This window comes from Plecotus auritus (genome assembly GCF_963455305.1).
Source record: "Plecotus auritus genome assembly, chromosome: 5".
NCBI classification, from domain to species: Eukaryota; Metazoa; Chordata; class Mammalia; order Chiroptera; family Vespertilionidae; genus Plecotus; species Plecotus auritus.
The window spans coordinates 22,741,335-22,760,768 of record NC_137776.1 but is presented as its reverse complement, the minus strand read 5'-3'; the positions used below and the strand labels follow the sequence as shown (position 1 = coordinate 22,760,768).

Sequence of the window (19,434 nt, the reverse complement as noted above, 5' to 3'; positions counted from 1 at the left end):
AGGCAGGACCAAGCAGGAGAGGAGAAATGGGCCCACAGCGTCCAGGACCTCTGGGATCCAGAGAGTGCCTGGTTGAGCATCTTCTCTGAGTTGATCCTAGCTCATCTAGAATTGGCCAGGAAGTTAAGGATCATCCAGCTGTGCTTGCCCATTACATAGAGGAGTAAACTGAGGCCCATCCAAGATCACTTCTTAGTATTCCGGCCCCTTGACTCCAAGTCTCCTGCTGTGGCTGCCAGATGACACCTTCTCTAGGTCTGTTCATCATGCAGCACCCTATAAGGGAAATGAAACCCGGGTTGGAGAGAGGGTTTCAGCTGCTCCGGGAAGGGTGGAGTCTGCCATCCAGGAGAACTGTCTCACCTTTGAGGGATAAGAGAAAGGAACTGGTGGCAGGACTGGGTTTTCTTGATGTTGAGGAGGGCCCTTCCACCCACACATCTGTCTAGATGGGGCGAGTGAGCGTGGTGCATGGATGTGGGAGGACAAGCTCTTCTGGAGGCTCCGACAAGGCCCTAGCAGGTTCTGTGTATGAAGGGGACTCAGGAATCTGGCCCCAAACTCCCGTTCCTTCTCCCTCCCTTTCTCTGCTCAAGCATTATTTGCACCCACAAGACGCCCCTGCAGGGACATGGGGTATCCTGCCCCAGGTGGCAGACCTGCTGGACTGCTCTCCGACCCTGGGAGGTTGATCCAGGCCACAGGCGGCCTCTTTTGTTCTGGGAAGTGGCCACAGAGCTGTCGGACTGCCTTTCTCATCCCTAACCCAGTCTTTACATCATCATCACAGCGAGTCAATGCCCTGATGCTTCATGGAGATTTTCGCCTTCTGTTGCCTTGATTGCTTTAAAAAAAACCAACCACACTGTTAGTAGCAAAGTGTTCTTTGATGTTTGTTCTTCTCCTTCTCCAGGGGCAGTGAGATCAGATTTTGGTATGAAAGCTCAGAGCCTCTCAGATCTTTCCTTCTTCCTTCCTGCCTCCCTGCCCCCCCATGTCTATACACTGCCTGAGAACATTCGAGAACCAGGCAGGTGCCCTTCAGGTAACACTAGGCTAGAAAGAAGCCCGAGGTTAGAAAGTGCCATGGCTCCTGGCTCCTGTCCAGGCTTGGGCCCAGGCTTGTCCATGGTATGTGGCTTCTGTGGGTCAGGAGAGTCACTCCCAGCTTGTCCTTCTGCGGCAGTGACTTCCTGCTCTGGCCCACACTGCTCGTGTGTGAGCTTGCATGAGATTGCCTGGAGACCCCCTGGAGATGCCTACATGGTCCTCCTTGAACTCATGCGCAGGGATGGACCCATTTGGGAAAGGAAGCAGAGACCTATCCAGATCTGCTACCCACACCGACATACGCATCCATGTGTGGGTAGAGCCACATAGACCTCTGCCCCACAGCAGTGACGGGAGCTGTAATTATAAAACCACATGGCCAGTTTGGTACCCAGTACTTATGTATGCTACTTAATGGGGCTGTTTTGGGTTAAGAATGGGGATCGACCTAAATGCAGAGACGGCTTCATGGTGTGAATTGTGAACCAGTTCTGAACCAGTTCCCTGCGAGTTTCCAGAAATGCTGTGAGCCCTGGAAGTGTCATTAGGATAAATGCAAGCATTTCCCAGGGGACAACTTTGATGGGGACAGGGCTCACTTGGATGGCAGGGCTAGTTGGCCTAAACCAGCGTTGTGATTTTATCACCCCTCTCCACTCCCTTCTTCCTGTTGGATCCTGCAGACTCTCACCCTTTGCCCATCCATCGCCTTTTTGGTTTCTCCTTGCTCTCTGGGAAGCAGAAAGAACTTGAGTGTCAGAGTCAGACTGGCAATGCGATCCTGAGCAAGCTGCAACCTCTAAGCCTCGGTGTGGAAGCAAATGAGAGAATGTGCATTAAAGGTAACTTGTCTGCCCCATTCTGGTGCACTCTCTCCTTCTTCCTGGCTCCCCAAGCCATCTTGGGTCCACTCTCCATTCTTCCCTCATCCTTCCCAAATGAGGACAGCTAGAGATGATGTCTATGCCCCACAAGGCAATAAGAGCAGGGAGAGGCAGGAGGGAGGTGAGTAGATATACCCGAGACCCTTGTCCAACTCGCACATCTGCTGGGAGTTGACAGTTCTCTTCCAGAGTAATCCTTTGGCTCTTTGCTCCTGCCCTACCCTTAGGGAACATACTTCCAAGTCTGGCCTTGCTCACTGCCTTCCGGGGGTTGGGGGTGGTGGGGGGGCAGGGCGGGGTGTGTGTGTGCAGAAACCCTGGAAGGCTGGGGCCATGTGAGGGGTGCCCAGCGCCTGCCCTGCCCCTGCAGCCCTGAACTTCCCTCTACCTCCTTCCCTCTCCCCTGGGCTGGAAGGCATAGAGGGGATCCTGCAGGGGTCTGTGGGCATTTCCATCGGGGCACTCCCTGAGCTCCTCCCTCTCCCGAGTGACATCTTGACAGTGGGATACCCAGGCCTTTCTCCTCCTTGTGGTTCTGCTTGGGATGATTGGATGGTGGATGGCTGGATGATTGGAATAGTTTATCCACATTGTGTTCTTACAACAGTCCTGCCCTGGGAAAGTGGGAAGTCCTCCTGCACCCACTTCAGAGCCTGAGGATGGAATCCCTCTCTTCGCTACCCATGTTTATGGTTTCTGTGATGTCTTTGACACTGGGCTGGGGGTCTCCCCATCTCATCAGTGAAGATGCAGTTGAGATAGCATAGGGACCAGCCTACAGGGCACTGGGTTCTATTTTTGTTATTGTTTTCCTTCTTTACTCCCCAAAAAAACATCCAGAGAGTGGAGGGGGGCCGGAATGAGGTGTCTGCTCAGAAGAGGGAGAAATAGGTGGCCTCTCTTTGACAGCCTCTCCTTGGGGAGCCTGCAGTGCCAGCAGACCTGGCTTTGAAAAGCTGGGCTCCAGGTGGGGTGGCCACACAAGCACTTTAACTGGGACCGTGGGGAGGAGACACAGGTGCTAAAGCTGCAAATCCCAGGCCATCTCTACCAACTCTGGGAGTTGGGTTGGGACAGTCAATTGATGTGCAAATAAGTTGTCAAAATATGCAGGTAAGAGTTGGCATTTCGTGTCCTGCTGTCAGGATGTCTGGCACTTTTTTAGGGCCCATCAGGATGATGAGAAGACTTGGGACAGATTTGTGGGGTGTTTGGTTGAGTGGACTGCTTCAGACCTAGGTGGTTGGGGGTAAAAGTGGACATGGTTTGACACTCCAAAAAAAGTTATTCTCTCTGCCATTCATGATTTTGAGATGGGAACAAACTGAATACCAATAGCTAGTCAATTGGAAGCATGTCAGGTGCCCTGGTGAATCAATATCCTGGGCCAGGTGCCCACTGGCCTTCTCAAAGTCAGGCCTCAAAAACTGTCCAGGTTGCTGGGCCAGAATCCAAAGCTTTGCACTTGAGAATCTCACTTTGGGGCTCCTGTCCTCCTTCCCTGAGGCCTGCCCAGGTGATACTCTAGCCCCTCTATTTGGCCCCATGGACACCTCTGTAAAGTACAGGGCCTTTGTGGTCCCCCCCTTTTATAAGCCAAGGAAGTGTCCTGGCTCCTAGACTCTGCCCTGTGGAGGGGAAGGAGGGGGAGAGAGGGGAAAAAATTTCCACCTTATTGTTCAGCAGCTGGAAAATTGTTGTCATCCGTTCTGCCTTTCATTTGCTGAGTGGAAAAAAAATGTGGAAAAATTTGGGGAAATAAATCTCAACACCCTCCTAGGAACTCTCACCTCCCCTCTCTGTCCCTTGCACCCCTGTGCTCTGCTCCCAGGGTTTCTCTTCCCACTTCTTCTCTGGGTACTGGGGCTGCCATGGGCTTGGACTAGGGCTGGGCTGGGGCTGGGCTGGGCTGTTCTGGGACCTGGACTGGTCTGAGGCTGTGCTGGGCTGAGGCTGTTGCTGGGCTCGGATTGATCTGGGGCTGGAACTGGGCTGGGACTGGGGCTGGAACTGGGTTGAGCTGGGGCTGAACTGGGTCTGGGTCTGGAGCCTTGCACTCCATGTGGAGGGTTTGGGAAGCCACTGTGATGTCATTCAAGAGCTGCATAGCTACAGGATGATAAGTGAAGCCCTGGGGACCCAGCTGGCTGAAATTACAGACAGAGTTTTATCCCACTGGCTTCCTACAAGCCAGAGTGAGGCAGAGCCAGGAGGAGGAGAGTGAGAGAGAGAGAATGCGAGCGAGCGAGGGAGGGAGTGCTGTGTGTGTACACGGGCGGGCAGGCTCCTCCCACCCTGACAGTCCCAGCGAGCTGAGTAGGAGGACACAGGCTGAACTGGGAGCTGCAGCCATGTAGGAATTATTTGAAACTTGAGGCACAAGGAGCAGAGATCAAATCAGAGCGGTTCTTTCCCCTCCCCTTTCTCCCTCTCCATCCAGAGGGTAAGTGCCTGTTGGGCGGCTGTGTTGCCTGTGTGTCCTTGTGTGGCTCTGCTGGACCTGGGGAGAGGGCGGTGGGGGCTTCTGCACCCTTCGTCCTGGATTTGCCACGGACTGGACTGGGGAGGGGTGTGAGGCTGTGCAGCGCTGTGACACTCTATACTCCCTTTGGAGGTGTGGACCCGGCCACCCTCTTCCAGGATTTGCTGCCCTTGGGCATGTAAGAGCTGCCAACTCAGGTCTGAGGGTCGCTGAGTTGGTGGGAGCAGTGTGTCTGAGTTGGCCTCCTCCTTTTGGGGTAATGGCTCATGGTGGATGAGAATGGGGTGGGCAGAGGGAACATGGGGGAGGCATGGATGCCCCTGAAACACCCCCAGCGGGATATTTATTCAGGACAACTGCCCCTCCTTCTGCAGGCTGAGCTCAGTGGCACCTCGTGCTGACCATTCCCCTAATGGCCTCCTGCAGGCTCCCATTCATGGCTTTCTCCCAACTTTGGCACAGCTCTTGGTGGCTCGGCCATCCCCTGGCCAGGGATTTCTGAGTGTCCAGGCAGGCGCCCTGGCCTGGCAGAGAAGGACTTCGGTTGTTGTGGGATCGGAGCTATTTTTACCGTCCTGTGTTTGATATCTGGTGCCCGGATAGGCCGAGGCGGGGAGTGGGGGTGTCAGGCTCTGGTTATAGTGCCCGGGGTGGGAGCTGAGGGCCAGGAGGCCTGCCCTGCAAGGTCGTGGGCTGCCGTGTGACCTGGGCAGGTCACTCACTCTCCAGGCTCTGGTCCCTCGGGTCTGAAATAAAGGTCACAATCAGGTTTTGTGCTCCTACTCCCTTTCTCTGGAGAATTTCCAGTAAGATGGTATCTGTGTGTCCTTCCTGAGGAGGGCCTGGGGACACATCCGTCATCGTCACTTGACTAAAACCCCGTATGTTATACTGTGAGGATTGGAGAGTCTCCCCCCACTCCCCACCCCCGGCTCCTCCAGCCACTTCACCTTGAAGGCCATGAGGGGGGGGAGCACTGAACTTGTAGGCAGGAAGACAAGTCCTTTTGCACTTTGTGCTGGGTGACTTTAGGGGAGCCCTGAACTTCACTGTCCCCCTGTAACATGAGGGGTGGGCAGTGGATGAACTGAGCCCTTAAGACCCCTCAGCTATAAAAATCCCACGGCTTTTACAAAGCTCTCTTGGCTCAGCTGACTTTCCAGTCCCTCTCCGATCTTAGTTCTGTTGCCCTGAGGGCCTGGAGGTGCCAGTGGGAGGGGCTCTAGTTTCCATTTGGATTTCAGTGCTGAGTTTCTCCATGTTCAAGGCCCACAGGCTGACATTCAGAATGGACTCCATTTGTACATTGGGCCTCATGCCTCCTCCTTTCTTTATCAGCAGAATGGCCAGGGGTGGGGCACTTGCCACCCACCCTCCCTGGGCCCACGGAGGCAGGTTTGTGGGTGACACTGGCGAGGCCATTTGTACAGGGGACTTGATAGCAGCCCCGAGGAGAATCTTGTTCTCTGTCTGCTCTCTGAAAGCGCAGGGGGCTCCCTCTGAGTGCTGTTAGACAGCGAGAAAGACAGGTGTCTGTGCCAAGCCTGGACCCATCTGTCCCCGCCCACAGGGCCTGAGGCCCATGCTTGTCAGTGTGGCATCAGTTGACACCTCCCCACGTGAACCAAGTTCTTTGAGCTGCACCTGTCCGCTGCCTCTTTGCTTGGCAGAGGCTGTGACTCCTCTGTGGGTCCCCTTCAGATACTTTTCTTCAACCCTGATGCTGCTGATCTTCAGAAGCTCCGGGGAAGCCCGTTCCCACTTCGAGAAGTTCCAGACCCCTCTGCAAGCTGCGATGACCTAAGGGCCACCTTAGTCCCCAGCTAGCTATGGGGTAGGGAGGTCAGCATGGGTGGAGGCCAAGACTGGGCCACAGGTGGTCCCTGCTGCCATTGTCATGATGTCTCAGGAGGACCCCAGGTCTAACTTGAGCCATAGGCTGAGGTTCCACACTGACTCTCCATCCTCACCCCCTCCTCACATGCACCCTTCTGGGCCAGTGAAGACCCAGGAGGTCACTCTGGGCTGGACCCCTTCATGAGCTCCTCCAGCTGGAAGGGGTTCCCTCCTGTGTGTTCTCCCATTCCTCTCAGATGGAGTCTGACATTCTTCACAGAAGTCCCGGGTGACAGAGAGGGGTCCCCAGAAGCAGCACCCTCTCTGTTAAAAGTGCTCATCTTAATGTAAGGTTCATAGATGGACTTTGGGGTATCTATCAACACCCCGAAATTATGTGTTTTTGTGCATGTTTTTAGGAAATAGGTCTAGGCCAGTGGTCGGCAAACTCATTTAGTCAACAGAACCAAATATCAACAGTACAATGATTGAAATTTCTTTTGAGAGCCAAATTTTTTAAACTTAAACTTCCTCTAACGCCACTTCTTCAAAATAGACTCGCCCAGGCCATGGTATTTTGTGGAAGAGCCACACTCAAGGGGCCAAAGAGCCGCATGTGGCTCGTGAGCCTCAGTTTGCCGACCACGGGTCTAGGCTTTCATTAACTATCCCAAGAGGTCCTTGGCATAAGAGAGTTAATGTTTCCTGGAGTGGTGTGTGGCTGGGGAATTCTGTGGGGGATGCCAGGGGCCAAGCTCTGGCTCAGCCAGTTTATGGGGACCTCCACTGTGCCCAGCATGTGCTACAACCAACTCTGTAGAATGCCTCTCTTTTTTCTTCCTTTTGGGAGAAACTTGTGGTCCACCTTGAACCCCTGATTTTTCACTTTTCTGGGTGGCAGTGGAAGAAGGGTGTCTCAGTGACACTCTTTCAGAGGACTCTAGAAATCTTTCTGGGCTATTTAATGTAATGCATGAAGCACTTATGGAACACCTAGTGTGTGCCAGGCACTGAGCTCTGTAGGGCCATCCTGTGTAGCCATGGTGGTTATGCACTGAACTCCAAGAGGTGCTGTTCACATAGACCTGTGAATGGTACCATCTGGACACCAGTCACTGTGGGGGCGGGGGGGAGAGAGAAAAGGCTTTTCCTCAAGGAGCTCTCAGCTTAGTGGGGAAGACAAACTTGGATGTCAACCATGACTGTCCAGTACATGATCGGTGTTCCCAGTAGACATGTACACTGAGTGGCCAGATTATTATGATCTCTGAACGCATAACAATCTGGCCACTCAGTGTATATCCTATATAATAGAAGGCTAATATGCAAATTGTCCCCTCGACCAGGAGTTTGACCAGCAGGCAGGCCGGCCAACCGCCCATGTCCCCTCCCCCTGGCCAGGCTGGCCGGACCCCACCCATGCACGAATTCATGCACCAGGCCTCTAATACACACACACACACACACACACACACACACACACACACACACACACACACTGAGTGGCCAGATTATTATGCGTTCAGAGATCACAATAATCTGGCCACTCAGTGTACAAAGGGCAGTGGGAACGTGGTTTATCTGACTCTGGAGTATTACAGGAGAGAGGTTAGGCCAAGGATGACTTCCCAGGGAAGCTCACCTGAGCCTGAAGGAGGAGGAAGAGGTTTGTCAGGGAGGTTGGGAGTTGCAGAGGCAGGGTGAGGAAGGGCCTTCGGGAGAGGGAACAGCATGTGGCACAGAGAAGGAAAGAGCATCTAAGCAGTAAGAGTAGAGAGGGGGAGTGTTTAAAGTATTGAGGACAGCAAAGGTTAGGCTTCAAAAGGCAGGCAAGGGTCGGATGATAAAAAGGTCTGGTGTGTTCAGCAGGGGGTGTGGTGTGTAGGGCTTTATCCTGTGGGTGATGAGAGCTGTTGAAATGGAGAGAGGAGGATGTTCCAGGCCTACCTCAAGGTACTTAGCTCCTGAATCCTGTCACTCAGCAAACCTGCAAGTTGGCTTTTTAGTCTGTGTGGCCAGGCTCTGTAAGGTTAAGTGGTTGACACAAGCTGAGTTGGCCATTTAAATGGAGATCATCCTTCTGAATGATGGGTGTGTCTGGCTTAGGGGGGTCAGGAGGGGGTGCCTCCTCTCTGTCTCCTCTCTTGAAGTACATCCCTGTGGCCTCCCTGGGACTCAGCCCCATCCTCTGGCTCCCATGTTGCCTCTCATCAGCCTGGCACCCTCCAGAGTTGGGGGAGTCTGTGGCTAAAGGGTTAACATGTCTAGAACTTGCTCCCCTGGCTGCCTCTTGGCCAAGCCTCAGTCCTTGTCAAAGTTTACTACCTCCCAGACACATATGGCCTTTGATGCCTCATTCCCACGTTTAAGGAGCCAGATTCCCTCCCAACCTGCCAGGGCCCCTGTCTGCCTCCAAACCACCTGCGTCCGGGGTGGGCACGGTGCCTCTGCTATTGGACAGCATTGATTTTCCTCCATGACAGTCGGTCATCACTGCTTCGGGTAATGTATCTTAATGAATTGTTATCCTGCTGGACGTGGACTCAAAGGACTTTTTATCATGAAGGGTCCCATCCTGAAAACCTTAATAAATCAGCCACAGTTCAAACCAGGCCTGCTGCTGGACAGGGAGGGGTCTCTCCTCACTGAGTCATCGCTGAGGAGCCTTTTTCTTGCAGTCAAGCAGGCTGCCACCCTGTAGCCTTCATGGTTGGGCCTCCTATCCTGACATCTACATAATGAAACCTTCCCACTTGACACTGGTGAGAGAAGCAGGGTTCTTAACCTCAGAGCTGGGTCAGGGCTCCTTAAGATGTTACCCACCATGTGTGTGGGAACCCTAGAGAGCTAGTTAACATGCCGCTTCCTGGCCCTGCCCCAGACCTATGAGTAAAAACCTTTGGAGATCAGGCCCCAGAATCTACAAACTCCAGAGGAGATTCTCATTACATCAGAATTAGAAAACACCTGCCCTAAATCCATATCTTAGCATCCCATGTTTATTTTTTTCGTTCTTTTTGAAGTGGATGGGCTGGACGCGACTTTCCTGAGTTCTGGCCTGCACTGTGCTTCTGGCCCCACGCGCTCCCGCGCAGCTCACTGGAGGGAGCCTGGCGAGCAGGTCGGCATCCAAGTCAGCTGGGGATTTTCCTCAGAGCTCTCCAAAAGCATGACTCGCACAGCTGGATTACAGCCGCCCTGGAATAAGGGCTCCTTGGTGCAGTCGAAGTCAGCATTGAGGGTGGAGTCCTGGGCTTGGAGTAGCTGCTGGGAAGAACTGGGAGACATATTCAGGGAAAACAAGTGGAGCCGCTTGTGGACTTCTCAGCTTCCCTAGAGAAGTGGGCAGGGAGACGGCCATATGATGGGCTGGCCAGGCTGGCACGGCTTGGGGCCTGGGAGCCTGCTACCCTGGCCTGTCTAACTTGTGTTTCCCCTGCAGTGTATTCCCCTATTCCATTGTCATCCATGCTGGTACCCACGGCCCCAACCAGTCAGGTTCCTCCCTCTACCCCCTTCTACTGTTGTCTGACTCCTCCTCTGAGACTGAACTGGCCATTCCTGGAATCTGCTGGGACTTGAGATGGATCCGGTGGCCCTCAGCTTTAGAGCCCTCACCCTCCTCAAAACTCCCTCTCTTCCTTCCCCAGTCTCTCTCACTCCTTCTCCTTGCTCTACCCGCCCCTCTCTTTCGCCCTTCCTGCCATAATAGATTAAAACCGACCTTGTGTTCCGGCTTCTTGTGGTCCTGGTAAACAGCTCTTAGTGTGGCCGTGGTGGATGGGGAGAAGGTGTGGGGAGCAGGGGCACTTACCTTCCTCTCTGATGGGAGGAGCAGGGTAGGTGCCCCACAGGTCCTGCCCATGCACTGCGTTACACAGCAGAGCCCTCTCAGGGCCTGGACAGACCCTGGATTGGTCTGTCCTTAGTTTCTCCCCTTGGTATGCAAAGGAAGATGACCAGTGAAGGCTACAGAACAGCCTGGAGCACTCGGCCAGCACTGGGTAATCAGGAGCAGCTAGGCCCTACTTTGAGGGCAGAAATCGACCTTTCTACGTGTATTAAGCAAACAGGAGTTAATTACACTATTTACACATCTTCGATTTTCTTCCTAAGCCTTAGTGGCCTGGCAGTTATCATTCCTGACCTTGTTGCTGCACACAGGAGCCCACGTGGGGATAAATTACACGGCAGAATCCGTTTAATATTGACATTTTCAAAATCAATGAGGAGTGGGGCCTGGCCAGCCGGGCCAGGATATCAGGTGATGGGAATCAGTGTGAATTCTCCCTCCCAGCCTCGGGGATGCTTTCTTAGCTCTTCTGCCAAAACTGCTTCTTTTATGCTCCCAAGTGAAGTGCTGGGCTGGGTCTGCTTTCTCCCGGAAGGAGAGAGGACTCTCAGATTTGCACCCAGTGCCTCTCTTTGCCTTCCATGTAAGTATAAATGGGAAGGCATGGGACACCCCATCCTTTGCTTTTTTGCTTTCCCCACTTCCCAGACCAGGTGAGTATTGACTTGAGGGTGTAGGGCAGGGGTGGGCAAACTTTTTGACTCGAGGGCCACAATGGGTTCTTAAACTGGACCGGAGGGCCAGAACAAAAGCATGGATGGAGTGTTTGTGTGAACTAATATAAATTCAAAGTAAAGGAGCGGAGGGGAGAGCAAGAGAACCGGATAGAACAGCCGGATCCGGCCCACGGGCCGTAGTTTGCCCAAGGCTGGTGTAGGGTATGGTGGGTATCCCTGGCCCGGGAGGAACATTCTGGCATCTCATGGTGTGGGCTGCCGAGTGGGGCTCAGCCTTGAGAATGGGCCTGCTTCTGTGGGGTCAGCAGCTTTCCAGGCACAGAGAGGAGAGACAGCTCTTCAGACTTCCACTAACTGGTATGAGGGGCCCATCCTCCCGGGAACCACCCCCAGAAATCTGAGTGGATGCAAGGCTCCTGTCTTCAGTACTTTTCTCTTCTAGAAACAGCTTGCTAGAGGCTCTGCATTTTTGTGTAGCAAGGCACCCAGTTCTTTGGAGAGACATGCATGAGAGTCAGGCTCTCTCATCTGACAGTGTGACCCTTAGGGGTGCAGGGAGACGAGCAGGAGAGGCAGCTGTGCTTTCCGTGGCCTCTTAGCAGCCTGCAAGGGGTCCCAGCACAAGGCACAGGCTGCTGGACTTTCAGACCTACCTCAGCCCAAACCCCTCTCCCACTCAGACCAGCCCCGTCCCCGTGAGTCCTGTGGTGACACTCTGGCCAGTGTCACTTGGGTTCTGCTGCTGGCCTGGGGTGTGTGTGTGGATGATGCTTGTCGGGCATCTCTGTGCTCCCGCTCGATGGGTGACATCATTTGGTTGGCCTGTGGTTTGTGTGTGTGTGTGTGCCGATCAGGATGTTCCTGTTTTGTGGTTGTCTGACCACTTGTTTTTGGCCATGGGTTTCTGTATGAGTATTTATTTTTAGAGGTTGCCACTTCTGGCCCCAGGGCTGATCAGGGGGCATGGGAGGAGCTTGTGTTTTTTGAAATGTTTGTGGCTTTAAATTTAAGTATTTATTTTGGGATACTTCTGCCTATCATGTTCATTCTATTGTGTGTGTATGCATGTGTGAGATATGAGAGCCAGTGAGTGTAGAATAATAAAAATTGTGTGCTTTTTGAAGTTCTGCTTTTTTTTTTTTTAAATGTATTTTATTGATATTTCACAGAGAGGAAGGGAGAGGGATAGAGAGCTAGAAACATCGATGAGAGAGAAACATCGATCAGCTGCCTCCTGCACACCTCCCACTGGGGATGTGCCCGCAACCAAGGTACATGCCCTTGACCGGAATCGAACCCGGGACCTTTCAGTCCGCAGGCCGACGCTCTATCCACTGAGCCAAACCGGTTTTGGCAAAGTTCTGTTTTTAATTTAGTTTTATGTTTATTGTCTTAAATTAGTTCTGATATTAAACCCCAGTTTTACCAGGTGCTATGTGTCTGCCAATAATTAGTTTCACCTCTCAGAACCTCAGTTTCTCCATCTTTGAAATAGGCAGAACACTCCCTAACACACAGGATTAGAAACAATGTATGTGTAAAGTATATAGCAAAGTGTTTGGCACATAATAGGTGTTGGCTGCATGGTACCTATTATTATTACTTGTATTTGCATATATGTACCCACAGTGTGCTTTCTGACTGGGGGCACCTGGGCATTTGATGTGGGTGAACACGGGGTGCTTGATTTGGGTGATTACTGGTTGGCATGTAGGCCTCTGGACGTCTTTGTGCCAAGTTTTCTGTGTGTGTGTGTGTGTGTGTGTGTGTGTGTGTGTGTGTGACTGTTTGGGTCTAGGTTGGGGTTTTTTGCAGTATTTGGGAGAAACTTTTTTTTTTTTGTTGCCAAGTGGGGGCTTGCCTTGGAGTGAGGGAAGGTGCGTGCGTGTTTGTGTGCGTGTGTGTGTGTGTGTGTGTGTGTGTGTGTGTGTGTGTATCTTGGGCTGGGAGTTGGGCTGCTGATTGTACAGGGTGTGAAATCACTGAGTTCCTCTGGGCGGGGGAAGTTCTTCGTTCCTGAGTCAGCCCTTTGGCCTTGAGCCACCCAGCACTCACTTTTTCCTTTCAGAGAAAGTATTGCTTAGGGGGCCCGGGAGCTGTCTGTAGACAAAATGACACCGGGGGGCACCTCTCCCTGATGAAAACCTCTGCCTTTTGTTCTTCATCTTTAAGATGCTTCCCTGCCCCCTCCCCAATCCCTTTCCAGAACCTTCATGGGCCCCAGCATTCAGAGTGAATGTGTCTCATTTGACATGGGGCCTGCTGGCTTTGGTCCAGAACTTCCAGGTTCTTGGGAAGCTAGCAAGATGCCAGAGGCAAAATTTGGACTGGGTGACTTAACCCCCAAGACCCCCTGCCCGACCTTAAGATCTGCTGCCTGGCCCTGAAGCAGGGTGTTGGGTGGGTCCTTTAGTCCTTTTGCCTTGCTCTATCTCAGGGTACTGAGAGGAGGTTTTAGGATCCAGGGAATGGAAGCCCTTACTCCTCTCCTCGGGAGAATAGAAGCTGTCCCCGCTTCCCACTGACATCTGCTCTTTCTCTTGCAGAGGTTGTGGGACACACGCAGGGGCCACTAGATGGGAGCCTCTATGCCAAGGTGAAGAAGAAGGACTCCCTGAATGGCAGCACCGGGGCTGTCAATGCCACACGTCCTGCCCTGTCAGCCACTCCCAACCACGTGGAACACACCCTGTCTGTGAGCAGCGACTCCGGCAACTCCACAGCCTCCACCAAGACAGACAAGACCGATGAGCCTGCCCTCGGCCCCTCCAGTGCCCCTGTTGTCCTGAGTCCTGAGGAGAAGCGCGAGCTGGAACGCCTGCTCAGTGGCTTCGGCTTAGAACGAGAGAAGCCAGGCACTATGTACCACACCCAACACCTCCGGTCCCGCCTGGCGGGAGGCCCTGCTGTGCCCTCTGCCAGCCGTCATGTTGTCCCAGCCCAGGTTCACGTCAACGGTGGGGCCTTGGCATCTGAGCGGGAGACAGACATTCTGGACGATGAATTGCCCAACCAGGATGGGCACAGCGTGGGCAGCATGGGCACACTGTCCTCCCTGGATGGGATCACCAACACCAGTGAGGGGGGCTATCCAGAGGCGCTGTCCCCCTTGACCAATGGCCTGGACAAGCCCTACGCCGTGGAACCTATGGTGAATGGTGGGGGCTACCCCTATGAGTCTGCCAGCCGGGCAGTGCCTGCCCATGCGGGCCACTTGGCTCCCATGCGGCCCTCCTATTCTGCACAGGAGGGTTTAGCTGGCTACCAGCGGGAGGGCCCCCACCCCACCTGGGCACAGCAAGTGACCACTTCCCACTATGGCCATGACCCCAGCAGTATGTTCCGCTCTCAGTCCTTCCCGGACACTGAGCCCCAGCTGCCCCCAGCACCAGCCCGGGGGGGAAGCAGTCGGGAGGCTGTACAGAGGGGCCTCAATTCCTGGCAGCAACAGCAGCAGCAGCAGCAGCCTCACCCGCCTCCTCGTCAGCAGGAAAGAGCCCACTTGGAGAGTGTACGACCCAGCAGGCCCGGCCCCCAGCCATTGGCAGAGACACCCACGCCTGGCCTCCCTGAGTTCCCGAGGGCAGCCTCCCAGCAGGAGATCGAGCAGTCCATTGAAGCCCTCAACATGCTGATGCTGGACCTAGAGCCATCCTCGGCTGCCGCTCCGCTGCACAAATCCCAGAGTGTCCCTGGGGCCTGGCCTGGGGCCTCCCCTCTCTCTTCTCAGCCTCTTTCTGGCTCCTCCTACCAGACCCATCCACTGACCCAGTCCAGATCTGGCTACATCCCCAGTGGGCATTCCTTGGGAACCCCTGAGCCAGCCCCACGGGCCTCCCTGGAGTCCGTCCCTCAGGGCAGGTCTTACTCACCTTATGATTATCAGGCATGCCCGGCTGGGCCCAACCAGAGTTACCGTCCAAAGAGCCCAGCTTCCTCCTCTTCCTTGCCTGCTTTCCTTCCAACCAACCACAGCCCTCCAGGGCCTCAGCAGCCCCCCGCCTCTCTCCCTGGCCTCACCGCTCAGCCTCAGCTCCCACCAAAGGAGGCGACTTCAGACCCATCCCGAACTCCGGAGGAGGAGCCCTTGAACCTGGAGGGGCTGGTGGCCCACCGGGTAGCAGGTAAGAGCCTCAGGAACTATCCGTGCTGGGTATCCCCTTTATCCCTCCACATCTTCCCTCTTTGGTCTCAGTTGGTCTAGCTGGGGGAAGGTACAGGCAGAGCCATCACACCTCAGCAGACACTGGTTTGGCCTGGAGAAGAGGCTGGCAGGAGCCCACACTAGCCATCCCTTCCTGCATTCATTGTCTGTTGGGCTCCAAAGCAGGCATCGAGATGGAAAGATCAATGTCTTTCAGTTACTGTCCTCAAGGAACTTACAGTCTAGTGAGGGTCAGGTAATTCTAACAGTGCAATGTGTGCTACAACAGAGGTGGAGACCAAAGCCCTAGAGCATGGGAAATGCAAGGCTTATCAGCTGGGACAATCAGGGGAGCTTCCTGGAGGTAGTGACTTTGGGGCTGGAATACATACCTTCTAAGGAGAGAGGAAATGCCCTCTGTAACTGCCTGTAGTGCTCTCTGTACTCAGACTTCAGTTTCTTAGGGAAGGCATAGAGAAGGCTAGAGGGAGGTCTCTATAGACCCAAATTCCCTCTTGAGCATAACAAAACCTGAGAGGGTATCCTGAAGCCCTTGGGTTCTTGAGTGTCCAACCCTGGTGGGTCCTTTCAGGATATTTCTCTGTTTCAGGGGAGGCCCACGTCCCCCTTCTGGTCCAGTTGTCCTGTCCTGTTGGTCCTCGCTTTAGGACCAGCTTTGTTTGGGAAGCAGACACTGAGAAACAAAGCTTCATTTCCTATCAGAACGTGAATGGGTTTATCTTTCTGGAGAGAGGAGAGAGAGTGGAGCAACTGGAAGAGCTTATTGGGGAGATATAGGCAAGAAATGGCAGACTCTTCTGGCCATATTGGGGCGACAGGAAGGGTCCCCTCCTTTCCACTGGCCTAAGCCTATGAGCATTCCATGGGGGCAGTCAAACAGGGTGGGGAATCCTATGGGTTGATTTTGTTGTGTAGCTAAAGCCCAGGCAGGTGTGAACCAGAGCCTGGGGCTGGGGTTGGGGAGCTTGTGCCCAGTTCCTCGGCTGACAGAGTTGTGGAAGCTCAGGGAGGAGAAGAGCAATCTGGGCAGCTGACTCTGCCCTGCACCCCTTTTTTTCTAAATTTATGGGAAGCTGAGTCACCATGCCAGCTGCAAGGAGAGGGAAACACCCTTGCTGGGGATGGATGGTGGGTTTGGGGAAGTAGGCCAGCTGGCTATTGGGCTGGGCCCTGGACCTGGGTGTGGGGGCATGGACACTCAGAGCAGAGCACAGTCCCCAGCTCAACTGTCCATGACTTGAAATTGGCCATAATGGAAGAAGTTACACCACTGAAACTGGCAATTAGGGCTCTCCCCTGGAGAGCTAGTCTAGCAGCACATCATTGCTTTTACCCAAGAGTCAAAGCACAGGGTAAGTAGCTCTGTAACCCTAGCAGTGAAAGAAAGACTCCATGGGAGTGGTCCAGACTTTTCCTCCTGGCTTTTTGAAGGGAGGGGAATGGAACTCTACCAATATTTTACAGAATTGGGGTAGTGGCCTGAGGAATAGTGACACTCTAGCCTAATGAAGGGTAGGATCCAGAGGACTTTCCTCTGGGGAACAAGATGAATTACCTCCCCCTAACAAAACCCTTCTGTATAGCTCTCCTGGAGTGTGCTCAAGAGGAAGGCATACCTGAATGTTTCAGGAAGGATGCCAATCTTGTGGTGCATCTCCCCTCAGCCTCTTCTCTCCTACTAGCTTCTGAGGTCTTGACGTTCAACCTCTGTATCTCGTAGCTGCTCGGTCTTTGGCTGCCAAGAAGTCAGGAAAGGGGTGATATTATTGGCACATCTCTGCTCCCATTTCTTCCATCAACTGTGTATGACTCAGGAGAAGGGATAATATGCATAGAGTGGCAGTTATACCTGGTTTCCAGGCCTGTAAAGGGGTCTCTCTGGTCCATGCCCATCATGAACAGTGTTTCTTATGTCAGCAGATCCTTAGTAGCCCTTCAGGATGTCTGCCATGCAAGTGTAGATAAAGGCACATAGGCAGGATCAATGTGCAGAATAGTCTAGAAGCCAGGGAGGATAAATTTCCAGCGTCACCTCTTTCTGCTCATTCAAATTCCACAGGAAGCTGGAACATAAGCTTTAACATGAGTAACCCAGGAAGCTCAGATCTGAGGGAGAACGTCTTCATGGCCATGAACTTGATCTGGTTTCTCCTGACTTTACTCCCTCAGGTCTTCATTTTCCTACTTGGCTATCCTCCATGCTCTGTATTATGTCCCTGGTTTATTCCACTTTGATCCAACAACTCCTTATGTTTTATTTCAGCTTAGATCTCAGAGAATAATGACATAGTTGTTTTTTTTTTAACTTAATAAGGGGTAGGTACCAGAAACCTGTAGCACACACTATACTTTCTTATGAAGCATTAGAAATATTATCGCAGCCAGGGACAAAGTAAGCATACCCATTATCACCACTATCATTTAACATTGTATTGGATGTCCTAGCCAGTGCAATAAGACAAGAAAAAGAAATAAGAGTCAGAGTTGGTGAGTCCAATCAAGTTATCTTCTGATCCCAGTTCTGTGACTAGACTGATCTCAAATGTCTCTAGAGATAGAGATTTCAATGCATGTTGGAAGCAAGATGTGGATCTTATCCTTAAGGAGTCTAGAGTTTAGTAAGAGGAAAAAAGAACTGGAATGTTAAAGTCATTAGTAATAAGGGAAGTATGGAGAAAGTTCTGTGGGATTGAGAAAAAAGGAGTTATCACTATCAGCGAGAGAGACTGAAGTGGCTCTGTGTTGAGTGTGGGTTTTAAACAGAACCTTGGACAATGGGTAAGATTTTGGAAAGTGAATAGGGTCATTGGAGAAAGAGGTTTCACAGTGAAGACAGAAAAACATAGTAGTCAAGAAAGGTAGCCTGGGTCCTGCCTCTGGTTGGTCTTAAAAGCCATACTAAAGAGCTTGAATCTTACTTAGTGGCAGTGTAGGAAACTGTATTTTAATCGGGAGAGTATGCCATGATCTGAGATGTAGTTTAGGAAGCTGTAGTTTAGGAGACATTTTGAGTTGGGAGATATAGGAGCATATTAGATAGCTTGGGTATGGGGACTGGATTAGGGTGCTGACCATGGAAATGAAAAAGAAGAGATGAATGCCAAGGATGCTGTGCAAGAAGTAGGTGTTTACAAATTGATTGGATGTGAGTGAGGGAAAGGGAGACATCAAAGATAATTCTGCAGTCCCATGAATATAAATAGAATGATAGTTCCATTAACAAGCCAGGAGTTAGGAGAAAGAGCAAGATGAAGACTTCAGGGTTAGACATGCTGAGTTTGAGGTGATGGTGGAGCCTCTAGGTAGAGATGTATGAAAGGCAATTGAATATCCAGAATTGGAGTCTGAAAGAGTTATAGATTTTGGAGTCATCCTCATAAAGGTGAAATGTAAAGCTTTGGGCATGGGTGATATCTCTCTGTTACTGGGCATGGAGAGAAAAGAACATAGGGTAAAACAGCCATGATGGGAATGGAGGCCATACAGTGGACTGAGAATGAATGTTCATGCTGGTGAGAGGAGATGTGGACTGTGGGTCATCACAGAAGTCAGGATAGTAAAGGGTTTCCAGGAGGAGGAGTGGGGGGGAGGGCAGCAATGTCACTGTAGAGAGGTCATGAGAAGGAGCATTGAGAAAAATGCACTGGGCTTGCCAATTAGGTGGCCTCAGTGATTTTCAAAGGCATATTTTCAGTAGGGCGATGGTGATAGAAGCCAGACTGAGGGATTGAGTGAGTGGGGAGGGAGTGTAGACAGCATGTCAACTACTCTTCTGAGTGGTTTTGTGATAAAAGGAGAGAAGATGGCAGCTAAAGAGGGTAGCAAGATATTCAGAACTTTTTTGTACATATAGGAAAAGAGAAAATAAGGAGAAGAAAAAGATATGAGAGAGAAAGAAATGGATAAAATAAGGTCTCTAAAAAAGTAAAAGGAGATAGGCTTAGGAGCCTAGGTGGATAATTTAGGCTCATCCAGGAAGTGAGATACCTCTTCATGAAATAAGGAGAAATAGATACAGATATAGGAAGATACTAGTGTCAAGCTCTGGGAGCTTGAATTGAGAACCCTCCATTCAATTATTCATCCAATATGAACCCCTAATCTGTGCTACATGCTATTCTAGGCTCTTGAGAAATGGTGGTAAACAAAAATCTTTGCCTTCATGGTGGAGTTGGACAATAAAAAAATAAGCAAAGACATATATAATATGTCAGATGGGTGATAAGTGCCATTGACATAAAGCAGCAAAGTGCCAGTGAGGGGTTGAGAGTGGGTGGGTGGTTGCACTTCTTATAGGATGGTTAGGGATGGCTTTTCTGGGTGGTAAGGGAACATGCAACGGCCCTGTGGCAGGAGGATAACTGCTATGGGGAATGTAATGGGACATGAAGTCAGGTCATGGGAATGAGGGCCAGCTTACATGGGCCTTGTAGGTGATCATATCAACTTTGGCTTTTGCCCATTGTGTTGTGAGGAGCCTTAGGAAG

General features: G+C 52.1%; 1 protein-coding gene across 10 annotated transcripts in view; it reads left to right on the top strand.

Moving 5' to 3' along the window:
• Positions 1 to 19,434, top strand: part of TNS1 (tensin 1) — a 222,010-nt gene that overhangs the window by 161,870 nt on the left and 40,706 nt on the right. For 8 of the 10 annotated variants that reach the window (XM_080669585.1, XM_080669583.1, XM_080669587.1 and 5 more), the window contains one exon: positions 13,329 to 14,906. In XM_080669585.1, coding sequence (XP_080525711.1) covers positions 13,329 to 14,906 — 1,578 coding nt within the window. The remainder of the gene's footprint in view (positions 1 to 13,328; positions 14,907 to 19,434) is intronic. The other 2 variants (XM_080669590.1, XM_080669588.1) reach the window with 2 other exon arrangements.